This window comes from Fundulus heteroclitus, chromosome 16 (assembly GCF_011125445.2).
Source record: "Fundulus heteroclitus isolate FHET01 chromosome 16, MU-UCD_Fhet_4.1, whole genome shotgun sequence".
Lineage (NCBI taxonomy): Eukaryota > Metazoa > Chordata > Actinopteri > Cyprinodontiformes > Fundulidae > Fundulus > Fundulus heteroclitus.
The window spans coordinates 28,201,447-28,223,983 of NC_046376.1; the positions used below are offsets into that span (position 1 = coordinate 28,201,447).

A 22,537-nucleotide genomic window follows, 5' to 3' on the forward strand; every position below is an offset into this window, starting at 1 on the left:
AAAAACTCTTACAATGGATGCAACCGTGTTTCTATTGAAAAAAGGCTGGACTCTTTGTCCCGCCCCTCCAAGTGAAAGGCCATGATTTACCACATGATCAATCATAGTTGCCTGAATTTCATCCGTAACTTGAGCCCTTCCAGCACACACGGATTCCTCTTCCTCATAATCTTCTTCCCCTGACCCATTTACCTCTTACTCTGACTCTCATCTGCCTTAGACCATCCATGCCTGCATAGAACAACACATAGCATGGCTCCTTTTAAGGCCTGCAGACTGATTGCATTTTTTTTTTCATTCATATTGAAAAATTGTGTAAAGAAGTGTCAAACAGGTGCTTCAGTGATTTCATACCGATCAAGAAGTTTCTAAGAGCTTGGAACATATGGTTTCTGTTTTGCTACCACAGCTTTGCTACCCTTTGCAAAAGGGTGGAGAAAATGTGTGAAACCAATGAGAATGGGTTAACTCATTTGCAAGAAGTGTCTTTTGCTCTGCTGAGATGGTGATGATGAAAACTGAGAGGTTGCCAGTTTTTTCAATCAGGTCAAAGCAATCAATAAAAACTAATAAATTACAGACCTATATCTAATCTTCTTTTCTTATCTAAAATTCTTGAGAAAGTAGTTACTAATCAACTATGTGAACATTTACAAAGTAATGACCTACTTGAGGAGTTTCAGTCAGGCTTCAGAGCTCATCATAGCACGGTAAGAGACCTGAGTGAAGTTGGCCCCCACACCCTCTTCAAATCTGACGAAATTGGTGTCAAACGTTTGTGCTACGTTTGTGCAGCAAAAATGTTCGTTTGTGCCGCTATCATTTTAAAGATATAAACAAATGTTTTTAGAGGTCATCAGAGGTCAACCAGCCCCCCCCCCACCTTCTTCAAATCAGATGAAATTGATGTCAATCAACTCGACTGTGTTTAGAATAGAAAAAGAAGACCTATGCCCCCTACTGAGAAGACTGAGTCTGTTACACGTTACAATAACACTACTGTTAATGCCTATTTGCACACCCTAATTTCTCAGGAATGTCCTATTGCAAAGTGCTGTAAATGAAGGTTTCACAATACTGCAGAGAAAATTCACTGCAGGCATGAATGTACATCCAAAGAAGCTTTGAGTGATTAATTCATGGAACAACACAATAGTGAAAACACTATGAGCATGATCTTCTAAAGGTTTGTACATATTAAAACAGGTTCAAACTAGTGCTGTCAAATGATGAAAAATTTTAATCGCGATTAATCGCATAATTTCAATAGTTAACTCGAGATTAATTGCAAATTGACTGCATATTTAATCTTTTTATTTCTGAAAGTGTAAAAGCCTATTTGACATTTTTATATGGAATTTTGCAACAAATGACACTAGTAAAAAACATTGTACAAAAAATATTTTTATTTTTTATTTTTCCAGCACTTTTCAGAATTGGAATGATAACATCCTGGTGCCATAAAATGTTAAACTCTGGCCTATAATGGCTAAATCACTAATCATAACGCCCTTTTGTTTACACGATGTGTAAACAAATGTGTAAATAAATAAATATTTCATGCTGAAATATTTTTTTTTGCCTCTTAAACAAAGATAGACATGGTATTAAGCATTTACATTTTAATAAAGTTGCAGGTTTTATTGTTTTCACTCTCTCACACACATCTAATCCTGAGCTTTCACACCAACAAATTTTTTTTTGTATACTTTTGCATGCTGTTTATATCCACATTCATACACAGTTTTTTTTCAAAGCCTGGAAAAAGGTTTAAAATTTCCAAATCATTCCAGAGTCTTAAACTTTGCTTGCAACTGGGGCAGGAGTTTAATACCCTTTAAAGAGAAATGTTTAGCACAGCTTCGTGTGCTGACACTGTAACTCCAAGCATACTTCATTTGGCAACGTAATTCAGCCTTAGTTTGTCAAATTCAGAGACAACAAATTAATAAGCATAAAATTATGGTTTATGGGTTGGGATTCTGCAATGTTATCAGCATGTAAAAACTCATCTTCAGAACCAATCTCTGCTCAAAATGGTGATCTGCACCGCGTAATCTACTTTCAGCAGTTCTCACCGGTTATTGTAGCCGGAAACTGCAGAAAATACGTGCAGATTTCCCTCCCTCTGTCTTTACTGCCTCGGCTCCTATGTCAGTCTAGAGGAGGATGCGCTCCAGCGCGTAATGAGGCGGAGGGATATTTCAGCTGGTTATACTCAAGTGTCTGTAGTGCAAGTGGGTCTCTTTATAACTCCTGTTTATCGTCACTTATTTTAGAGCCCAAATAAGCGACTTCACTTTTAGAAACAAGCCCAAAAAAAACACAACCCACAACTCATGAAATCTATAAGCGAGTATAGAAAAAAGAAGCTCAAAGTCGCATAAACTTGCGGATTTGGCAACAGTGAGCGCGGGTCTGTTTTGCTACAGTCTCTAGCGTTCTTGGAACTACGGAAAGCGCCGAGGGTAAAAACAACACAGTCCGGAGAGCGCTGTGGGAAAAAAAACATTAGGGAACGGTGTGTGTGTTTTAAACACGTGATTAAAGAGCGTCAAAATATTGCCTGCATTATGATCTAACAAAGTTAACGCGTTAATAACGCGTTAAAACTGACAGCCCTAGTTCAAACCAATTAGTGTACAAAGCTGATCTTCAAACAAGGAGAAAAGCAATTTGCATTTAGAAAATGAGCAGAACAGTGCCTACAAATTTTTTGTGCAGATGCCACTATGAATATGCAGATCACATGCTGACCAAACCACACAAATTTGTGGGAGGGGATATGCAAATGCAAATACTATCCGCCAAGCAATTTTCCAAACCTGAAACTGATCATGTACGTAGTTTTTGGGTCTAAATTTAGTACCTTTGAAAGTCAGGTGCAAACTACCACGCAAAAATTCCTGCGGCCAGAAAGGAGGCACTGGTATAATGACAGAACAAGGACAGATAGTCTATCTGCATGTGAACATATTTGGGTTGTCAGAAATAACAACAATAGAGTAATATTAGTGATTACAAGATCACAACTGGAAAAAGAGGAGGAACAACTGTGCAGAAGGAACGAAAAATTACAACTGGATACTGAAATAGCTGGAAAGATGGAAAGAGGAGAAGTCCATGCCAATGTGTAAAGGAAATATTCCTATTGAGGAGACTAAGAAAAATCTTAGAATTCTGAAAATTCTAAGCTTTTTCCTAAAATGACGTCACTAAGAGCTACTTTCTCGGGAATCTTTGTGAATACGGGCATAGGCCTCTACCACGATTTTAGTTATTTTAAATTTTCTCCTTTTTTTATCATTACATAGATTGAGACCAGTTTTGTGTAAATCATTAAGCTTTCGGTTTGTACATCCAGGAGAAAAGTTTCATTGAAATCCACACTTGCATTGAAGCAATCAATCTATATGCTAATAAATAATTGTGATGTTTCATCAATATGTAATGTTACAAATGATCTGAGTTTTTTGCAGTTCTATTCGGCTTTCCCCTCATCTAAGATAATTCTCGTAGCTTTTGTTCTTTGAGTAACTATTTTCTGTCATGCAGCCATTTTAACAAGATAAGCTGTCAAAGCAGATCAGTCATGAAACTTCCTTTACATCATATGGCATTTAAACATGGCTGACTTAACAGTCATTTCAAGCTGAATAGAGAAATACACATTAATTTAATCAAGAAATGAGAAACCAGTTAGAATATACGGATAAACAAGAGCTCTGTCTACAAATTGGACTGTTTAATGTGTGAATTAAATCATGTAAGAGTAGAAAGTCCAACGTTTCTAAATGTACACTTACTGTAACAGGAAGCTGAAACAAAGTACACAGATGAATGTCATAACTGGACAAATTTACAAAAGTATTACTGATAAAGTGTACAAATCAGCATCAACATAAAAATATTGAGGGTTCACATGTTTTCCCAACCCCTTTCAAGCGTTTAAAACAAAACGTTTTAGAGCATATTTTCATAGTGTTAGTTTAAATATCACAGCTACAGTGACAGAAATCCAGGTGGGTGAAGGTCAAAAACAGATAATACATTTTTCCTTTAGAAACTGAACATAGTCCATTATGTTGAAGGAAGACTGCTAGAACGAAGGAGCAACCAGGGTCCTCAGAGTCTGACTTTAAATTAATCCAGATTTTTTTGAGGGTTACCATTCCCAATGGCTACACTTTGATCTCCTCCTCCTCCTCGGATAAAGCATGTGTCTTTTTTTGGCCTTTTTGGCTCATTCCCATTCCTCTTGTAAAGGATCCTCCACCGTAATGGCGCGCGAGGACATTGGCCGCCCTGTGGAACCTCTCTGCCTCTATTACTGATTCCTCCTTGTGAGAAGAACAGGACGATGCATCAGGGGTCCTCACAGACGACCTGTCCTCTTCAAGCCCTCTCCAGCCACTTCTTTCATGCACCTTGGGACTTACAGGCCCACTGCACAGGGAAGGGTTGGGGGAAGTCACTGTCGGGGTTTGAACAGGTGTCTCTGTCAGAGAGTCGTTGTCACCTTTTTCCTCTTTCTCTCCCTCTTCTTCCTCGCCCGCTGCCTGACTGTGATTGGATGTCGTAAGAGAGCTAGGGTTGTCAATCAAAGCAAGCACCTCAGCCATTAGGGAGGGGCCCAGGTCAACAGTGAATGAGGCCAGGGAGTCAGAGCGAGTCAAGGTGCTGCAACCATTGTCTGCTGAAGACGTTGTCCAGACATCGCCATCTTGATGCTGCCTTTCAAGTCGAGAGAGTCGAGGCAGCGTGACGAAGCCAGAATGAACACCTGGAAAGAAAAAATGAATGCAAACTCCGGTTTATTTCATACACCTTGGCAAAGTAAATCAAAGTAAATCCTCTTCCATGCAAACATATTCACTTTAAATAAAACTTCTGAAATAGCGCTATGATGTTTTTTTTAACTAAGCACCTTAGAATGAGACACTGATGATGACTGACGATATTAACTTAAGAGGAATAAAATAACGAGGTGCTGGCATGAATAAAAGCGCATGAATTGGCGTCTGTAACAAACATTGGATCGCTGGTGATTAGAATCAGTGAGACAGACTTTAGCCATGGATAGTTTTAACCGAACATGTGACACTTCTGAAAATACCAGGATAATGAACACTGCTGTAAGAAGCTTAATAACGTCTGACGGTGTGGCTGTGTTAAGCCCTTTAGCTTCTAGTGATGATGTAAAGAACCTTAGTATCCTCTTCGATCAGCACATGTCGTTTTAATCCCATAATGAATATGTTTAAGGTGATCTTTTTGTCACTTAATGCCAAAGTTATTACTATCCTTCCCATGAGCAATGAAGAAAGCGTCCAGACTACATTATCTTACTTCTTCATAATTAGGTTGTCGAAATATTCACAAAGACATTGATCTGATCTAAAATCCTGCAGCAAGTTGAAAATTAGAACAAGAGATTGTTATTATCCAATTTTACATGGCTTCTCTTCGCTGATTCCCTTTTAAATCCAGATTAGCTGTTTTTTCTTGATACGCATGTGAATGAGAAAGCTCTATTTAATTCTAAACAACCCAGAGTAAGATGTTAGAGAGCACATATAACACAGAGCTATGTTTTTGTTTTAATCATTTCAAGGACCAAAGTACAGTACTCCGACTTTAAGTTTGTCAGAATACTAATAATTAGCACACCAAATACTCATCAGAACATACTGATACTGTTAGCATTATCTGGCCCCTTTTCTTTCTTTAGAGCATGGAGAAAAAGGAAGGTTCCACTTAGCATGTCGATAAGCACTACTAAGCGAAACTGGTCATGTTACTTTTATATTACATTATATTACATTCACATTACATATCCTGTTAAATAATACTTTCAAATAGGGAGCCATCGAACATTCTTAGAGGAATCATTTGAAATTAATGGAACAGCAGCTTTCATAGAAGAGTTACAGGCTTAGGTTTTGCAAGATGGGTTTAGAACCATATCCGATTTCATTATAATGCCTGTGTTGTGTTACGTAACTCTGTTAGGCCAGCAAAAAGACACATGTAAAGCATGACTTGCAATAATAAGAAACTGTGACATTAGTCCTAAATGTGTACTATCTATTATACTGAAAATATTGTTTAGGTCAGTTTTAACAATAACATAATAAACAAGTACAGCCCATTATTTCCAGACTTTTGCTGTAAGTTGCCAATGTCTTTTTTTAGAAACAGAGAAGAGAAAAAGATTTCTCTTTTTTTCCTTTTTCTTTTTTTCAGTAATGTAGCTGCCTCACCAGAAGGTGGTGGTATCAATCAAGGTTTAACTTTCAAGGTTTCTCACTGTCTCATCCCGCCAGTGTACATTTTAACATGATACGTGCCTGGTATTAAACAATAAAGGGAGACTTTGGATGAAAACAATAAAACTACAAGAGAGTAGAAAAAAGACAAATGCATGAAGGAGATAAATTACCAGGGGGAAAAACTACATTCTTATAAATGCTGTCAAATAATAATGGTGTATATGAACAGTTAGAAGTAAAGATTAGTGTAAAAAAAAATAATAGTAACTGTAAAAAGCACAATCCTCCCTAAATTCCCTGTCTCTTTCTGCTTTGTCAACAACCCTCCAAATTGGCAAATTCCTTTTGAATGGGATAAGAAGCTCTGAAAGGGGCAAGGGGATTTTCCATTCCTTACACACAGCTGCATGACAGGCTCTGATTGGTGAGCAGATGCAACACTTGTTGGGTTTGTGCTCCTTCTTTCCGGCCGACACACACAAACGCAAGAAAAAAAACAGGAAATACCCGGTAGGTTTCTCTCTGCTCAGCAGAACCAACCGTGGGTGTTTATGTTTGTAGGCCTAATCGTGTACAGGTGTTGCCAAGGTGGTTACAGATGAGTCAGACGAAGCCTGGATGTTTGCTGGTTGTCTTCAAGGAATGTGGGGAAAATATTGAAAAAGGAGGGTGGGGGTCTTGTCTTGTCTTCTCTGTTTGTTTCGCCTGACTTTCATAGTCCTTATTGCACTGAGGTGGTGAGGGAACAAAAGCATTACTGCTTTGTGCTAGATCACTGTTATGATCACATACTGTGCTGTGCAAAAGCATTCATACCCCTTTTTCATTTTTTTTGTCATATCACATCTACAGATTACAGATTTTCTGCATTCTATGTGGCATGCTAATACAAAGACGCACCCATTTAAGAAGTGGAAGGAAAATACACAGTTTTCCATGAATACAAATCTTAAAAGTGTGGCATGTATTTATATTCACTCCCATCTGTTACAATACCCCTTAAAATAATTTCAGTGCAATTAGGAAATTCCCTAATTAGTAAATTGTATCTACTTATGTGTGAGAGAGTGAATGAATGAATTGATAATTTATTTCATACAATCCAGTGAAATTATAAATTTAACATATACAAACATTTTATATAAATAATGTTCTATGTAAATAACTAAATGTATGATTTAGTGATTATATGTGAAAAGGGGTGTGAAGACGTGGAACATTGAATCATAGCCTTTCTTCTTATAGTCATTAACACCAACAATCTTGTGACTTATTCTCAGAATAAATCCAGCTGTTTCAGAAAGGCCCCAGAGCTTTGTTAGAGAACATCTGTGAATAAAAAGCATCACAAGGAACATAGCAGACAGGTCTGGGAGAAAGTTGTGAAGTTCAAAGCAGGGCTAGATTGCTAAACATTTACCCAAGCTCTTTCAGAGGACGGTTTAATCTATGATTTAAACAAATAAAGCATATGGCACAACTGCAAACCCTTTAAGACATGGCCGTCCACCTTAAGTTTAAAGCCGGCCATGGAGAGAATTAATCCGAGAAGCAGTGAAGTGGTGCATGGTAAATGTGAGGGAGATGCATTTACAGCCATGTAGGCGAAGCAGCAAACATGTAGGGGAAGGTGCTCTGGTGATATGAGACCAAAACATAACCCTGTTGCCTACACCTACATGCACAACACTGTGACATAAAGAAACTTACACTAAACCATCATGGCCCATCATGGTGAACACACTATTAACACGTTGAAATTTGGAGGTGGCAGCATCATGCTGTGGGTAAGCTTTTCTTCAGCAGGAACACGGAAGGTGATGGGAAGACGGATGGAGCTAAATATAGTGCAATCCTGGAAAAAAAATACCTGTTGAAGGCTGATAAAGAATTGAGACTGAGACGAAGGTTCACCTTCCAGCAGGACAATGACCCACAGCCCGAGCTATAGTGGAATGGTTTATATCAAACCATACATGTGTGTTAGAATGGCCCAGCCAAAGTCCAGACCTAAATGTTATTGAGCTGTGGCAAGTGTTGAAGACTGCTATCCACTGATCCTCTTTATCCAATCTGACAGAGTCTGAGCTTCATTGCAAAGACAAATGAGCAAAGATTTTAGTTTCTTGATGTTCAAAGCTGGTCAAGATATTCCCCAAAGACTTTCAGCAGTAATTCTAGTGAAAGGTAGTTCTACACATCATTGAATCTGGAGGACTTAAATACAAATAAAAAATTAAAACCATTCGTCCTTTTTCATTCCACTTCACAGTGAAGCTTTACGTCGTGTAGGCCGGTCACATAAAATCGAAATAAAATACATTAAAGGTTGTGCTTTTAAAGTGATAAAAATTGCGAAAATGTTGAAGGAGTATGAATTCTTTTGCATGGTACTCTACCCTAAAGTCTGTGCTTTTTAAGCATTATCTTGTCTTTCTTGGACATTTTTAAAACTTCTGTCACAGGAGGCTCAACAGCCTTTCAAAGAAACGTTTATTGATGACACTTAAACTCATCACCTGCTGGCTGTACCCACTGCTGAATGAGCACACAATGGCCACAGGCACACAAATGATACAAAAGCCCCGCTGAAAGCTTGTGTTGACTTAATACAGTACCAAAGGCCATAAAAGGTCTGCTCTGACAGTGTTGTTCATAAGATCATACTCTTACTTACCAGTGCAAACTAGTTTGATTAGTATTGGTTTATTTGTTTTGAAACTAACCTGTAACTGTCTTTGTCACAGTCACACTCGGATTTCCCCCTTGTGGGACAATAAAGGAATTCTTATCTGATCTGATACCGAGGATCATGCTTCATCATCTACCGAAACTATCATGTTTGAAGATGAGCTCAACCTTTAAAGCATCTCTGCTCACTTTTAATGGAGATAATCCCCTCCCAAGATCCTTAACACCAATCCCATGCTGGCACTGATTATCTGTCTTATCTCACCATATGTGCAGTAGGAGTCATCTGCCGAGCTGACGGAGTTGGGGAACAGCACCCTCTGCCGGCACCCGTTGACAGAGTCGATGTTCAGCTGAGGCAAAGAGATGGCATTTTTAATGATGGGCGAGATGTCCGGAGGCGGCGATGACAAATCCCGGGAACCCCCACGGGGGCGAGGCCCAGAGCTCTTCCGGACGTGGCGAAAGGTGCGTGTGAAGAAGCCGGTTGACTTGGAGCTGCTCGTTGAATCCGGACTTCCCGGCTCCCGGATGCCCCCGTAGTTGCTCAGGAAGGAAGTGTCACCGAACACGTCCCCGCCGCGGCCTACGTGCATGGTGTGTCGGAAGTCTCCAAGCGGGGGGCTGATCATGTCCACTGAGAGGTCACTCTTGAAGCGACGTTTCCCCTGAGAGCCAGGCACAAGGCCTTTAATCCCCGGCAGTTTTCCAAGACTCATGGTGGAAGAACAGTTGTGTAATTTCCCTTTAAAACGACTGATAATGTCTGGACTTTGAGCTCATTTCAGTCAAGTTTGAAATCCAGCTTTGGGTCCGCTGTAAAACCAGAGAGAAAAACAAACCCAGTCAGGGACAGAGAGCATAAGAATCCATCCTTCATTCATTCTCAGCACCACCCGCTGCTCCTCTTTATGGTCTACACGATGGGATGCCAGCACAGCCACTTACGTCTGTTTATAGCTTTTCTCTCTTCCCTGCACATCTTTCCCAAACAACCCAGCTCCCTGCTCCTGCTCAGCAGCAGCTTTCAGTCACGACCAAAACAACAAAGAGGAGAAATTACAAGGCCATGCTGGGTTTCCTCTGGTTACCACAGTCCATGTGGTTGGAGAGTTCTGGTCCCGCTGGGGGCACTGGGTATATTTGGTTCAGTGGATGGCTGCCCAGACATACACAATCTAACCGCATGTGTACATACACTGAAAGCTGCCGTGTGATGCAAGCAATGAAAAAGACTTGTTTATGCTTAATGCAATCATTTTTGGACTCTCAGCTCAAAGTGACCACCTAAAGAGGATCCCCTCCATAGGACCCCTTATAAAGCAAGAATGTGCTCGGCCTTTCACTCAAACCTATGAAAGTTACTTGTGATTAAACTCCAGGTTAAGGACAATTTCAGCATATTTGATAAAATCTAAAAGACAGACTCACTTCATGGAGGACGTTCCCACATAGTGCATTGCGGATCCTTATCTTTTAGTATCAACCTACCAACGCTTTATATGCCATTTCTTCTGCTGCATCATAATAATATAACGGAAATTTTCCAACAAGAAAAGAAAATCATTCCCTTACTGTAAGTGAGGCGTGATCACAAATTCCTGGGACACCTTCAGTGTCTTTCTGTCAGGCCAAGGTGAAGAAGGAGGGCTCTGCCGTAATTTGCTTGGAGAAATGGTTCATCCATGTGTGTGGCACCATGCTGACCACAGGACATCCTGTTGCTTTTTATTCTCAGCTCACTGGCTCCTCTGCAGCACAGTCCTCTCTGAATTAAAACGGTCACGGCAAGGGCAGAAGAAGTCAGACGCGCTTTTGTGAAGTGTTTAAATCCAGGAACTGTTTTGTCTGCATCGTCCTCGAAAAACGATAAAGCTGCCCAGGATTGTTCGTTGGACTGGATTAGCTCCTAATCCTCTCTGTGTCTCCCCTCCCTACCCCGACTCCCTCACTCGGTGGCTGCCTTCTTCAATCCACTTAGTCCTTCGGTGTTTTACAGGTGGTCGCGGGGGGTCTCTGTTTTCATTTAGTTCACATTGGGACAGCTAAAGGCCAGAGAGAGAAAAAGGAGAGAGAAGTCAGTGGTTTATCAGGCCAAAGACGAGGAGCGTTTAGGCAAACAGAAAAACCTTAGAAGGACTTTAGTCTGACTGATGCTGTTTCCACTGTGAGTCAGAAAGAACTTGATAAAATAAAGCTGACAGAATTTCAATGGTTTAAGTTTAAGTAGCTCTGTGAAGTGGGTCTTGTCTGTTCTCTCAATATTACACAGCTTACTTTATTTATATTGGCAATCAGAGAAATGCTCAACAAAAACTCTTGACCTTGACACCTTTGAACTCGTTACCTCCAAGGACTCACTTCTCCAGATAAACATCTTGAGTTTTTTTCTCTTTATACAATCTACACGCCCTGTTGTTTTGTTGTTCCTGGGCACCCTTCTTTCTGCCTCCTGGAGAAATTAAGCCAAAGCAAAGAGTCGGTGCTAAGCTCCAAACACATGACCTCTCCAGGATACGGCCAGAGTTGGATTAACGTCTCAGGCGATCTCTTTAGGCATGCTCCTGTCTGATTCTAACTATCGACTATTGGCATTTTTAAATAGTACAGCATTGGAATAGGAGGGAGTTGCAAGCACTCCATTCCCATCACCTTTAACAACCTGCCTTGGTTTTACACAGAACCTCTTTTACAGTTTGCTGAAGGTAAGCAGACTAAGGACATGGGTTGCTGGAACCACGTCTTGTGGTCTGATGAGACCAATATAAACTTATTTGGTTCAGATGGTGTTAAGGGTGCGTGGAGGGAACCAGGTGAGGAGCATGAAGACAAGTGTGTCTTGCCTAGAATCAAGTTTGTTGGTGGGAGTGTCATGGTTTGGGGCTGCACGTATGTTGCTGGCTGTGGGGAGCTACAGTTAGTTAAGGGAACCATAATGCCAACATGTACTGTGACCTGCTGGAGTAGAGCATGAAGCCCTCCCTTCAGAAACTGGCCTGATGGGGAGTATTTCAACTTGGTAATGACCCCAAACACAGCGTGTCAATGCCAAGCATGTCTCCACAGCTAAACCCTATAGAGCATCTGTGGGGCATCCTCAAACGGTAGGTAGAGGAGTGCAAGGTCTAACATCCACCAGCTCCATGATGTTATCACGGAGAAGTAGAAGAAGAGGATTCCCATGGCGACCTGGGAGGCTGAATGCTACGCCCAGGAGAGTATAGACAGTGCAGGAAAATAGCGGTGGCTACACAAAATATTGACACTTTGGCAACAATTTCAACATTTTCACCTAGAGGTGTACTTACTTTTGTTGCCATCAATGGCTGTGTGTTGAGTTATTTTGAGCGAACAGCTAATTTACAAGGTTACACAAGCTGTAAACGGACTATTTTTCATTATATCCAAGAGTCATGCCTTTATTGTTTTCCCATGAAATTATATAATATTGATATAAAATGATATAAAATTCTATGATAAACATGCTCAGGATGCTTTGCATACAGTCAACAATTGCTTTCACAAGAAGGACTCACCAGAGAAACAGTGGATAACAAGAGGATAGATATTAATCAGTCATATAAAGCACTTCACAATTCTAAGATCAACTATGATGTCCATCATATATATGATATTCCTTCCCATAACTTTATTATACATATTGTATGTTGTGTTTAGGTCTGTGCTGGGAGACCTGCATGTAGGTGAGACTCAGTAAACACCAAATCTTAAAGGAAGCTGAATTGGTATCGACAGCAAAAATCTTGATTCTGACATGTGAACAGTCAGAGAAATATTGGAAGAAAGATATGAGCCAGTGGATAGTGAGAAAGAATAGTATAAATGGATGATAGCTGTAGCCTTCTGACCTCACATCCCTGCTACGACAAAATGGTGAATTCAGATTTTTTTAAATCAAAACTGAAGTAGTGGATGTCATATCACCATGGGGGTGTTGGGAGAGTAAGTACATCCTCAGAGTGCTGGGGAGCTACAAAGAAAAGCTGACATATGCTGTATCAATTCACCTCTTTATCTTATTTGGCTGGTATATTTAAACAACTTTGAGACCTGGAAAACAAAAGGAACTTCCTGGCCCAGCTAGATTGGACTGGTGGGTTTCAGCTGATCTGGAGGACTTTTACATACACATAAATGTACATTTCCTGTGGATCCATAGAACCAGCAAACTGTTCCAGCTGGACAAAACAAATCCAAACATAACAACAGTCTCTTGTAAAACTGCAGACTGACATAGTGTTTTATCACATGAAAATTTTCAGACTGTTTCACAAAGGCTAAAGACAGCTGAAACAGGCAGTGAACGTCTAACAAGCTGGTCAGCCTCCAACCTAATGACGATCTATTTACTCAGGCTCACAGGGACATGTGAAGTCTGTATAATTTTAAGCTGCATTTAAGAGAATTTGACGTGTAATTCACAGATTTTAACATCCCGGTTGACGAGTTCTCACTTTTTACTCTCCATTTGAAATTCCTCAATGCTCATTTTAGCTTTCCATGTGGTTTTATCCTTCCATGGTCATTGGGTGAGCAGTAAAGACTTACCATAAATGTTCTTATAAACTGTAATGTTGGCACATAAATGCACTTTGTGAACTCAGTTCCCTAAATAGTTTCTTGTTAGAAACACACAGAAAGACATTAAGGTCTGTTAAACAGGCTGTTTCTCTCTAAACGGTACCTGAAGGCATCCCATAAACAAAGCTGTTTTATATAAGCTGTCTGCCTCAGTGCAGACCTGGATGGGACTGGCACACGTTGGAGAGAAAAGACTGGACACCATCTATTAATGCCATTATTTAAAGGATCTGGGAACACTGATGAAAACTGCCTTCTAGCTCTGCACGTTCTTACTTCCCTTCCTTTTACTTGATCTCTCACTTCAATCAGTCTAGCTTTAATTTAATTTCTGTTTGTCTATTAGGCACAGAAATACACTTGAGCATGCTTCCCCTTTCTGTGTTTTCCTCTGCTGCCAGCAGATTTACTGCTTGAGGCCAGCATCCGGTACGACAGAACCAGAACAGCAGAAAGAGGCACTGATGATATTTGTAGGTTTGCCCAGGCAGTGTCTCGGTGAGAAGTGCAAAAACAGACACAGGCCACTGCTGCAGTCGTCCAGCTCCAACCCTATTTCCTCCACCTGCTAGGAGGGAATACACAGCACCAACACGCTGTGGTTGAGGTCAGAACGCCCTGGCTGTTACGCAAAGCTTAAAAAATATAGCATACACTGAGTTTATGGGGATCTGATGCTACAACGTGGCAATGCGTCTTTATAGGCTGCCCAGGGCTTATAAAAATACTGCATGTATGGTTCCACGCAGGATGTACTCAAATAACTTTCCTGGCCTTGCACGTCCAGAGAATGGCATTTTTGCCCATTCGTTTTGCAAAATGGCTGAAGGTCAGGCAGATTAAACGGAGAGCGTCTTTGAGCGTCAGTGTTCAATTCGCAGATCCTCAGTTGTGTTTAGATCTGGACTTTGACTGGGCCGTTCTAACACATGAATGTGCTTTGCTCTAAACTCCAGCACTGTGACTCTGGCTGTATGTTTCAGGTTGTTGTTCAGCAGGAAGTTGAACCGTTCCCACAGCATATGGGAGCCAAGAGGCATATAAGCACTCTTGGCTCCTGAGGTAAAGGAAGGATAAAGATCTGAGCAGACATGAGGGGACGACATGAACAATGTCTCAGTGGAAAACTGGTGACTGGATCTTTCTTTTAAAACCAGTCTCGGTGGTGATCTGGTCCCTGCCTGACTGTTTGTTCACCAATGCCCTGTAACAAATCTCTGAGATCTTCTCAGAACAGCTGGATTTACACTGATATTAAATCACACAGTTGGACTTTATATACAAATTACTCTGACTGCTGAACGCTGTTGATGGTGTTGAATTTCATCTGGTGGTGTCAGAGCAAAGGGAGCTGAACACACATTTGTGTCACGCCTGCATTACGTTATGCTGGTCTCTCACACAACTTCCTGATAAAATACACATAAGTTTGTGGTTGTAACGTGACAAATATGAAAAAGTTCAAATGGTGTAAATTCTTTTGTAAGGTGCTGTGACAACTTTTGGATGTCAAGGTTTCTATGAGGAACATCAGCTCATAATACAGCTTTCATGCTGTGAAGCACAGATAAATGCCGGTTGACACATGTGAAAGAGCGAAACTGGTCCTTTGCATGAACTTCCTATTTATACCCACTTAATTTTGTTTTTGCAGGTCTGCTAAGTGAACAAAATAGCTCATAAGACAAAAAAAAAACACTCAAGGTAAGAATTCAGGAGATGGTGGACTGCCTCATGATTTATTTTTACAATACTTTAAAGAAAGAAGAGTCGAATATGTCGGTCTTTGCAGACAGACTTATAGCTATGCAATCATTCACTCATTTCATGAATTCCTTTTTTTAGAGAACGAGGGGCACAGTCAACAAACCACAGAGAGAAAAGGTCAAACAAGAGTGAAGTGCAAACATGTCTCAGCCCTTTCAAAGGCTTGGTCTGACAAAAAGCTTCTCTAAACTTAAACCCGGCAAACAGAGTTGCACCGAATGAAACGTAAAACTGTCCCTTCAACAAAAAACAAAAAAATGGTGCAAAGTCTACAGTTTAAAACAAAGGAATGCATCGAGCTACTCAGAACATTTAACACATAGTTGCGCAAAATATTGGCTGGACTGCCATGAATAAAAATTATGATAATGTTGGGCTCTATTAAAAATGGACACATGGAAGAACATGGTATTAAACTAAGGATAGTGCGCATTCATTTTAAGCCAGGAAATTGAAGAAAATAGCTATCCACAAAAATTTGCTCCTAACCCATAGTCAGAAAATATTAAGACGTTTAAAACAAGTATGACAAACAAGACTGGAGGAGGACTCACTTTTTTTTTTTTGCCATGACATGCAAAGATGAAGATGCCCTCTGGAATTACAAGGTTTTACAACTACAGCAAAGAGTAGCATCATGGCTTCATCACGTCCAACCATTAGATGCTACCTGGCCACTGGTTTGCTTGGGAGGTATGAGGAAGTCTTCTCTCACACAAACGTAGACAATGTGGAGTTTGTTATACACTGCTGAGACTTTAAAACTGTTCACTTTAAGACCAATATTTTTGGTTAATAAACGATGTATATGTGGAAAACCACCTCATGTCTGCTGCTAAACAGGCCTGAAGCATCACAGATACTCCATTTCTATCCTAAAGGCCCTGGGAAACTTGTTGGAGCGCACAGCATCAGGAACTCTTTAAAACACCAGGAGATTCCTTATTAGGTCTTAAAGTTGGATAATTATCCAAAACATTTGACTTTGGTAATGCAACACAAAACCAACCCTCTTCTATGGCCGTCTAAATCCTGTTCAGTTCTGTGAGAGAGCTCCTACAATAATTACGCGAAGAACAGCATTCACCTCCGACTGGTCGACAGTTCATCAGAAGATAACATACAGGAGAGACATCCATGGACGCACGGACAGTCACGCTTCAGGCCGACTAACATGACAGATAGTTTTCTGGACAGTGGGAGACAAGCCGGGAGCACCCAGAGAAACATACAGGTAGACCCTGGCAAGGATTTGAACCAAAGACTTGCTGTAAAACAACAAGCCTTAGCTTCATTTTATCTCTTCGAGTTTTATAGACCTCTTGGCAAAATAGTTTTTAAACACTGATGGATACTTTACTTGCCTCTGTCTAAGATTTGTCAGACTTATTAGAATTATGTGTTTTAGGTCCACTGTGCCCTCCTTTATTTATTTTGCTCCTTGCAAGATTCTTTAAGCATTTAGGTAGGTATTCCTTATGATTTTGTTTTCTGTTTTATGACCTGGGTTTTCCTTGTGCCCCTCCACTGGCTTCCCTTTTCAACATTTCAGCCCCACTAATCTGGACAATGCAACAGGAGTACTCTTTGATGTGAAGTTCACCTTTTCTTTTTAAGAATGATTTAGAGCTATATACCAGTTGGTAAATGGTAAATGGCTTATGGCTTATGGCTATAGCGCCTTAACAAGTCCGAGGTCTTCAAAGCTCTTTACACTACAATGAGTCATTCACACACATATTCACACCCTGACGGTGGTGAGCTGTGTTAGTAGCCACAGCTGCCCTGGGGGAGACTGACAGAGGCGAAGCTGCCAAACACCGGCGCCACCGGGCCCTCTAACAAGCGATGTATTCGTGCATGTAGTTGTGCATCTGGAGTTTATTCCTTAATTTTACCACCATTCTGGTTATTTATGAGAAGTCATTAGTTTTATAAATATAGTAAATTCATTTTATTTCCTCACAAGAACACTTCTAGGTTAGCTGCTCAGTCCATCACTCTAAGAATCTTCTATGTATACGATGAGGGTCATTTTTGTGAACAGCTTCTAATGTTTTAGATATTTACAGCACACACCATAGTTCTCATTTAGAGTTAAGCTCCAACTCACAGCCACTCAAAACCTTCCAGCTGCACCGTGTGATTAATTTTGCAATGCACATATTCCTGTTGCAATATGACAAAACAATAATCACGTTTGAAGTTCATAAAGTTACCAGCTTAACATTTTCATCTCTGAAAGCAGACAACTTAATGGCCACATTGCAAGATAGTAAGAACAGGGATTATTTTGTTGTGTTAGTTGCTTTTACAATTGTGTTTGAATGAGGATGCACCATTGCAGGTTTTAATTTCGGAGAAAATATAATAATGTGAGTGTTAATATTACTGTTTTATAGAACAATTTGGAAATAGTTGCTATTGCTTTAATTACTGTTTTGCACAAAGACGACACAAGCATTGTTTTGCAGGGGGGGGGGGGGACAAACCATGCGTGCACAACATCTTGTAGAGGACTCTTGAATCTCTCACAGGCAGATGCACAACAATCAGTTTGTGTTCAGTCCTACCTTGAAATAATTCAGAGCGAGATCCTCCGCATGGTGATCACTTCCCAGCCTGTTTTCTTTGTCATCCTGCTGGGCTTGCGGTCTGCAACATAAGTTTCCGATCGGACTTGAACTTTGCACTGACGCAGAGCCACAGTGGATCCACTTCGCTACTGCTGCTAATAAGCTGGAGGAGGAGGAGGAGGAGGAGGAGGAGGAGGAGGAGAAAGAGAGGAGGAGGGTGGAACCCATAAAGCGTCAGTGACTGCATATTAATGAAGGCGAAGTTTGTTTGTTAACCTTTATTAAGTAAAATTATGTGCACATCACTTAGAACTAGTGAGTGAAGTCTCTGCAAATATAAATGTATTGCATAACTTAAATTATACACTGCTAAAACAGACTGTTAGAATTAACTAATTAAATTGGTGCAATAATTACATTTCATTTAATTTGGGTGGATGTTATTCAATAATTGGTGTTTAACAGCTATCAACAACAATAGATATATTCTAAATATTTCTTAAGATAGCTTTAATTCAATTAACCATTTGAATTATTAATATACATTAGTTAGGTTCTAGTTTGGTTTATACTGACTTAAACTTTACAAACTGCTGGCCATTTTGTTGACATACAGTATAAATCATTTACTAGGCAAACAGAAATACATAACAAACTCAATAAAACCAGAATATCAGCCCATATTCAAAATTCCTTAATCCTGAATGTTCTTCTGGATGAAATTTATTAACATGTTGTTTTTGTAACCCTGGGAGAGAGAACAAATTTCAAATTTGTGGATTTTATGCATTTAAAAATGCCACTGAAATAGTTACAAACTTTTTAAATCTATTTGCAGTAAACCTGTCAATCTTTTTCCTGACAACCACAAGTAAAATCTGTTGTTGATTGGCATTTGCTAGCAAATATTAACTTTAGCATTATCGCTTTTGCAGACTAACATTAGCTGGTTCAGTGAAACTTCAATTCTTGTTTGCGATTAAACTTTCTCAACTACAGCTTCTGTAAAAGTCCTCAAGTTTTACGAAGGTGGAATATTGATTCAGAATATAGGCCGCTAAAACATTTAAACCTCTACTAGACACCAGCGAGAATGTATGGGCATATAGCTAACAGCTAACGAAACAGACATCTTCACTTAAAATCTAAATAAAGTGCTTAGGTTTGTTCCGAAAAGAAAATCGTAGCAGAACGACTTTTAAAATTTAGCCATAACTGGACAATAGATTTAAAAACTAATACAAGTGATTAAAATTTAATTGAAAACAGTTTGGTAAAATTCATTTTTGAAGTGTACAGGAAACTTTGTCTGTGATTAAAGCTAAGACACACATTTAGTGATTAAAACAACATAAGAGGCTTCAGTGGTGCGGAACCATAACAACATATCGCTCATCAAAGGAGGCGATGTGATAAAGAACAGGCTGAGGCCTCCAATAATAAACCACTGGGACTCTTCCCACACGGCTCCGTCTGATTGGTTGGGCTTTGGCTCTAATCCAAACACGCGTCTTGTTTTGTTGTTTTCTTTTTTCCATTTTAGTGTGAAGACTCTCTCGGTGTCTGAACTTCTAAATTGTGTATCCTCTCTGGTAATAAAGGGACTTTTTTAATCATTCACAAGACATTGTCCCTGACCTTTACCCTGCTCTTCAAACATGACATCCTCATTATTACACTGAGTGTCATTTAACTTTTCTATTCACGGTTATATCTTGAGTGCAAAAATTTTCTCATCACCATGTTTACATAATGTCTTGCAAAAGCATTCATAAGTTGCAACCACAAGCTGTAATGTATTTTATTGGAATTTTATGTGACAGACCAACACAAAATAATGCACAACTCTGAAGAGGGAGCAAAATTGTTAGAGTGACATACAGTTGTACTGATACTTTAACAATTACCTCCTATTTTGGTATTTTAAATGCACAACCATGTCTTATCAGATGACACAATAAACAGTGCTCAGTGAGAGGCTCAAAGCTTTTGATGTTGTTTAATGATCTTACCCTGCATAAAATTTCTCTACATTTTTATTTCTGACATGTCTGGTTGGTTCATTGACCTTCATGATGCTGCGTGTTCTCTGAGGTTATCTAGCAAGATAAGGGGTTCTGTGAGGCCTTCCCAGAACCCCTGCATTTATGTTCAGACGTAGGTGACTTAATTAGGTGTTTCCTGAAAGTAATAAGTTGTTTAAGGGGATTATACGCCGGTATCAGAGTAAATTCTGCTGAATACATATGTATGAAACTATATTAGGGGTTTAATTTGTAAAGGATTTTGAAATTATTTGCTTTCCACCTTATATTTAAGTACGGTAACAGACTTATTGTTGATCGACTACGAGATTTGAGACTGCATTGAGACAAAATCTGAAGACGTTCAAGGGGAATAAATACTTTTGCAAATCACTGTGTTTGAGCATGACATTTTTTTTTTTTACAGGAATAGTGTACATTAATTAGCATTCCTGCAAATGCACCAGAATTAGCCAAATGGCCTATTTTTCATCCGTTGTCCCTGGAGAGATAGATCTTAAAACTGTCTACCTAAAAACACAACAGTAGGAATTTTATAGTGAACAATACAAATATCAAAAGAAATGAAAACAGCTATAACTCTTCAAAACTTTAGAACATACAGAGTTCATGTTCACTAGACTACAGATTTTAAGTCAATAAAAATAGAATAGAACATTCAAATAAAAAATATTATATTATATGTATATATATATATATATATATATATATATATATATATATATATATATATATATATATATACACACACACAGCAGAGACACAAGTGGCAGCATGATTTGAGTTATGGAAGACATTCAATTAATGCTGACATGTCTGATTATGAGACAGTTTTTTTAGATGCTTTTTGAAAAGAGTGTATGTTGTAAGTTCTCTGATTGAGTCACGTTTCTGACTCATTCAGAGCTTTCCGATGCATTTTTTGTTCTTTAACATCTTAAGGCATGCGAATGTGTGTGTAAACATTGGCTTTTTTATACCTGAAAATGATCAGTTTCTCTTCAAACTTGTTTTTCTTTCTCCTGACAGATCTGTAAATAAAGCTGACTATTGATCAGACTTGTATATGTTTGTAGAGAAACTTCTCTTTTTCAGCCTTTTTTCAGGCGTTTAAAAGCCTATGTTTGAACCAAAATTCTTGGGTCTTAAGAGGTTAAAGACATATTTAAAGCAAGTACATCCTGCAGTGATATCAAACATAATAATCCAGTATTGTTTGCCGGCTGATTAGTGTATTGTTGCTGCAGTATTTTCACTAGCCAGAAACTTAACTGAAAGTTCATTCACATTCAGAGTGAAAAGGTCTTCACATCCTCAGGATTTCTGGGATTAGGTTTCGTCCCGTCTGTGGTTTCACTCACACATGCTGAGGGAAGAGTTAATGCCGGGACCAGCTGTTGCAACCTGAGAAATAATCTTTTAAAAGTTTCAGGACTCTTCTGGATGGACAGGATCCCAGAGGTTGGAGCCAGCCGAGACAAACTGGTATGTTATGGCGTGTGGAAAAGTGGAGCAAGTTGAATCTCGGGGATTCACAGAGGGTCCAGACAAAATGTGAGACGGCGCATGGAGGACAGAGGAGAAGATGCTGGGGAGAGGAGGATTACAGCTCTGTTTGAGAAGAAAAAGGAGAGGCAGATGTGATGGGGGGGAGGGTGGTGTTGATAAGGGTAGACATCATGTTGGATGGGAAAAGTCTGGGAGGACAGCTCCTGTTGACAAGTATCAGATGGTCTCTGATGAGCAGGGAGGGTAAAAACAACCAAAAGACGGAGCAGCGGAGAATATAACAGGAAGTCCAGCAGGACAGTTTATATTCAAAACAAAGCTAGCTCTGTGAAGTTACTGTGAGGAAAATTATTTTTGTCCATGTTGCTTGTTATAAGATCCAGTGAAGATTAAAATGAGGACCACCCCACCAAAAGACAAAGCTGGTGTGGGGGTGGGGGGCGAAAGAGAGCAGGCAAGGAAATGGGCTGAGAGAAGGAGATCCTAGTAAAACAGGATGAAGAGTTTTAGCCAGGACTTTCTTCTCAGGAAACGACTTTCTCACAAATCAGACTCGCAGCCAAAAAACGTCAACTTCTTCCCATGCTTTAAAATACTCAGCAATGTTCTGCATCTTCTTATTTTTACTGGCTCTTTAATACACTGATTATACGTAGCTTGTAAAATATAAACAAAAAATATTTTTTAATCGCTAAGGATGTTTTTTTCTGGCTGCTATGAAGGACACGTTCAAGAAAACTTAACATCTATGACGTGGATTATTCAGGAACTGGGACCTTTTCCATGAGAAGAAAAAAAAAACATTATATTTAGTAATTAGTTCAGGAGGGCACACCAGCGCAGTTGATCCATGTGTTTTTCTTTTTGACTCCACTTTTGTGGATTCAGTCCTTCCTGGCAGGAAACTAACTGGTGGACAATAGAGCATTGTTATGTGAGTCTTTGTAGCTTTCTAGGACAAGCAGAGTGGAAACAGATATATAATAAATCCATATGTATGTGTGTGAAATAAGCTCAGTTTCCAGAAAAAGAATTTAGTTTCCTACTATCTACGTTTTAGTCAAATAATTATTCA

General features: G+C 39.6%; 1 protein-coding gene across 1 annotated transcript; it reads right to left on the reverse strand.

The window, feature by feature from the left end:
* Positions 1 to 3,724: 3,724 nt before the first annotated feature.
* cdc42ep1b (CDC42 effector protein (Rho GTPase binding) 1b) lies at positions 3,725 to 10,872 on the reverse strand. The gene is made up of 3 exons (XM_012879631.3): positions 10,539 to 10,872; positions 9,229 to 9,779; positions 3,725 to 4,783 (listed from the first exon to the last, which is right to left on the reverse strand). Exons 2-3 carry the CDS (start codon positions 9,680 to 9,682, stop codon positions 4,182 to 4,184), a joined length of 1,056 nt encoding a protein of 351 aa, XP_012735085.2. The 5' UTR covers positions 9,683 to 9,779; positions 10,539 to 10,872; the 3' UTR covers positions 3,725 to 4,181.
* Between the last annotated feature and the right edge of the window lie 11,665 nt (positions 10,873 to 22,537).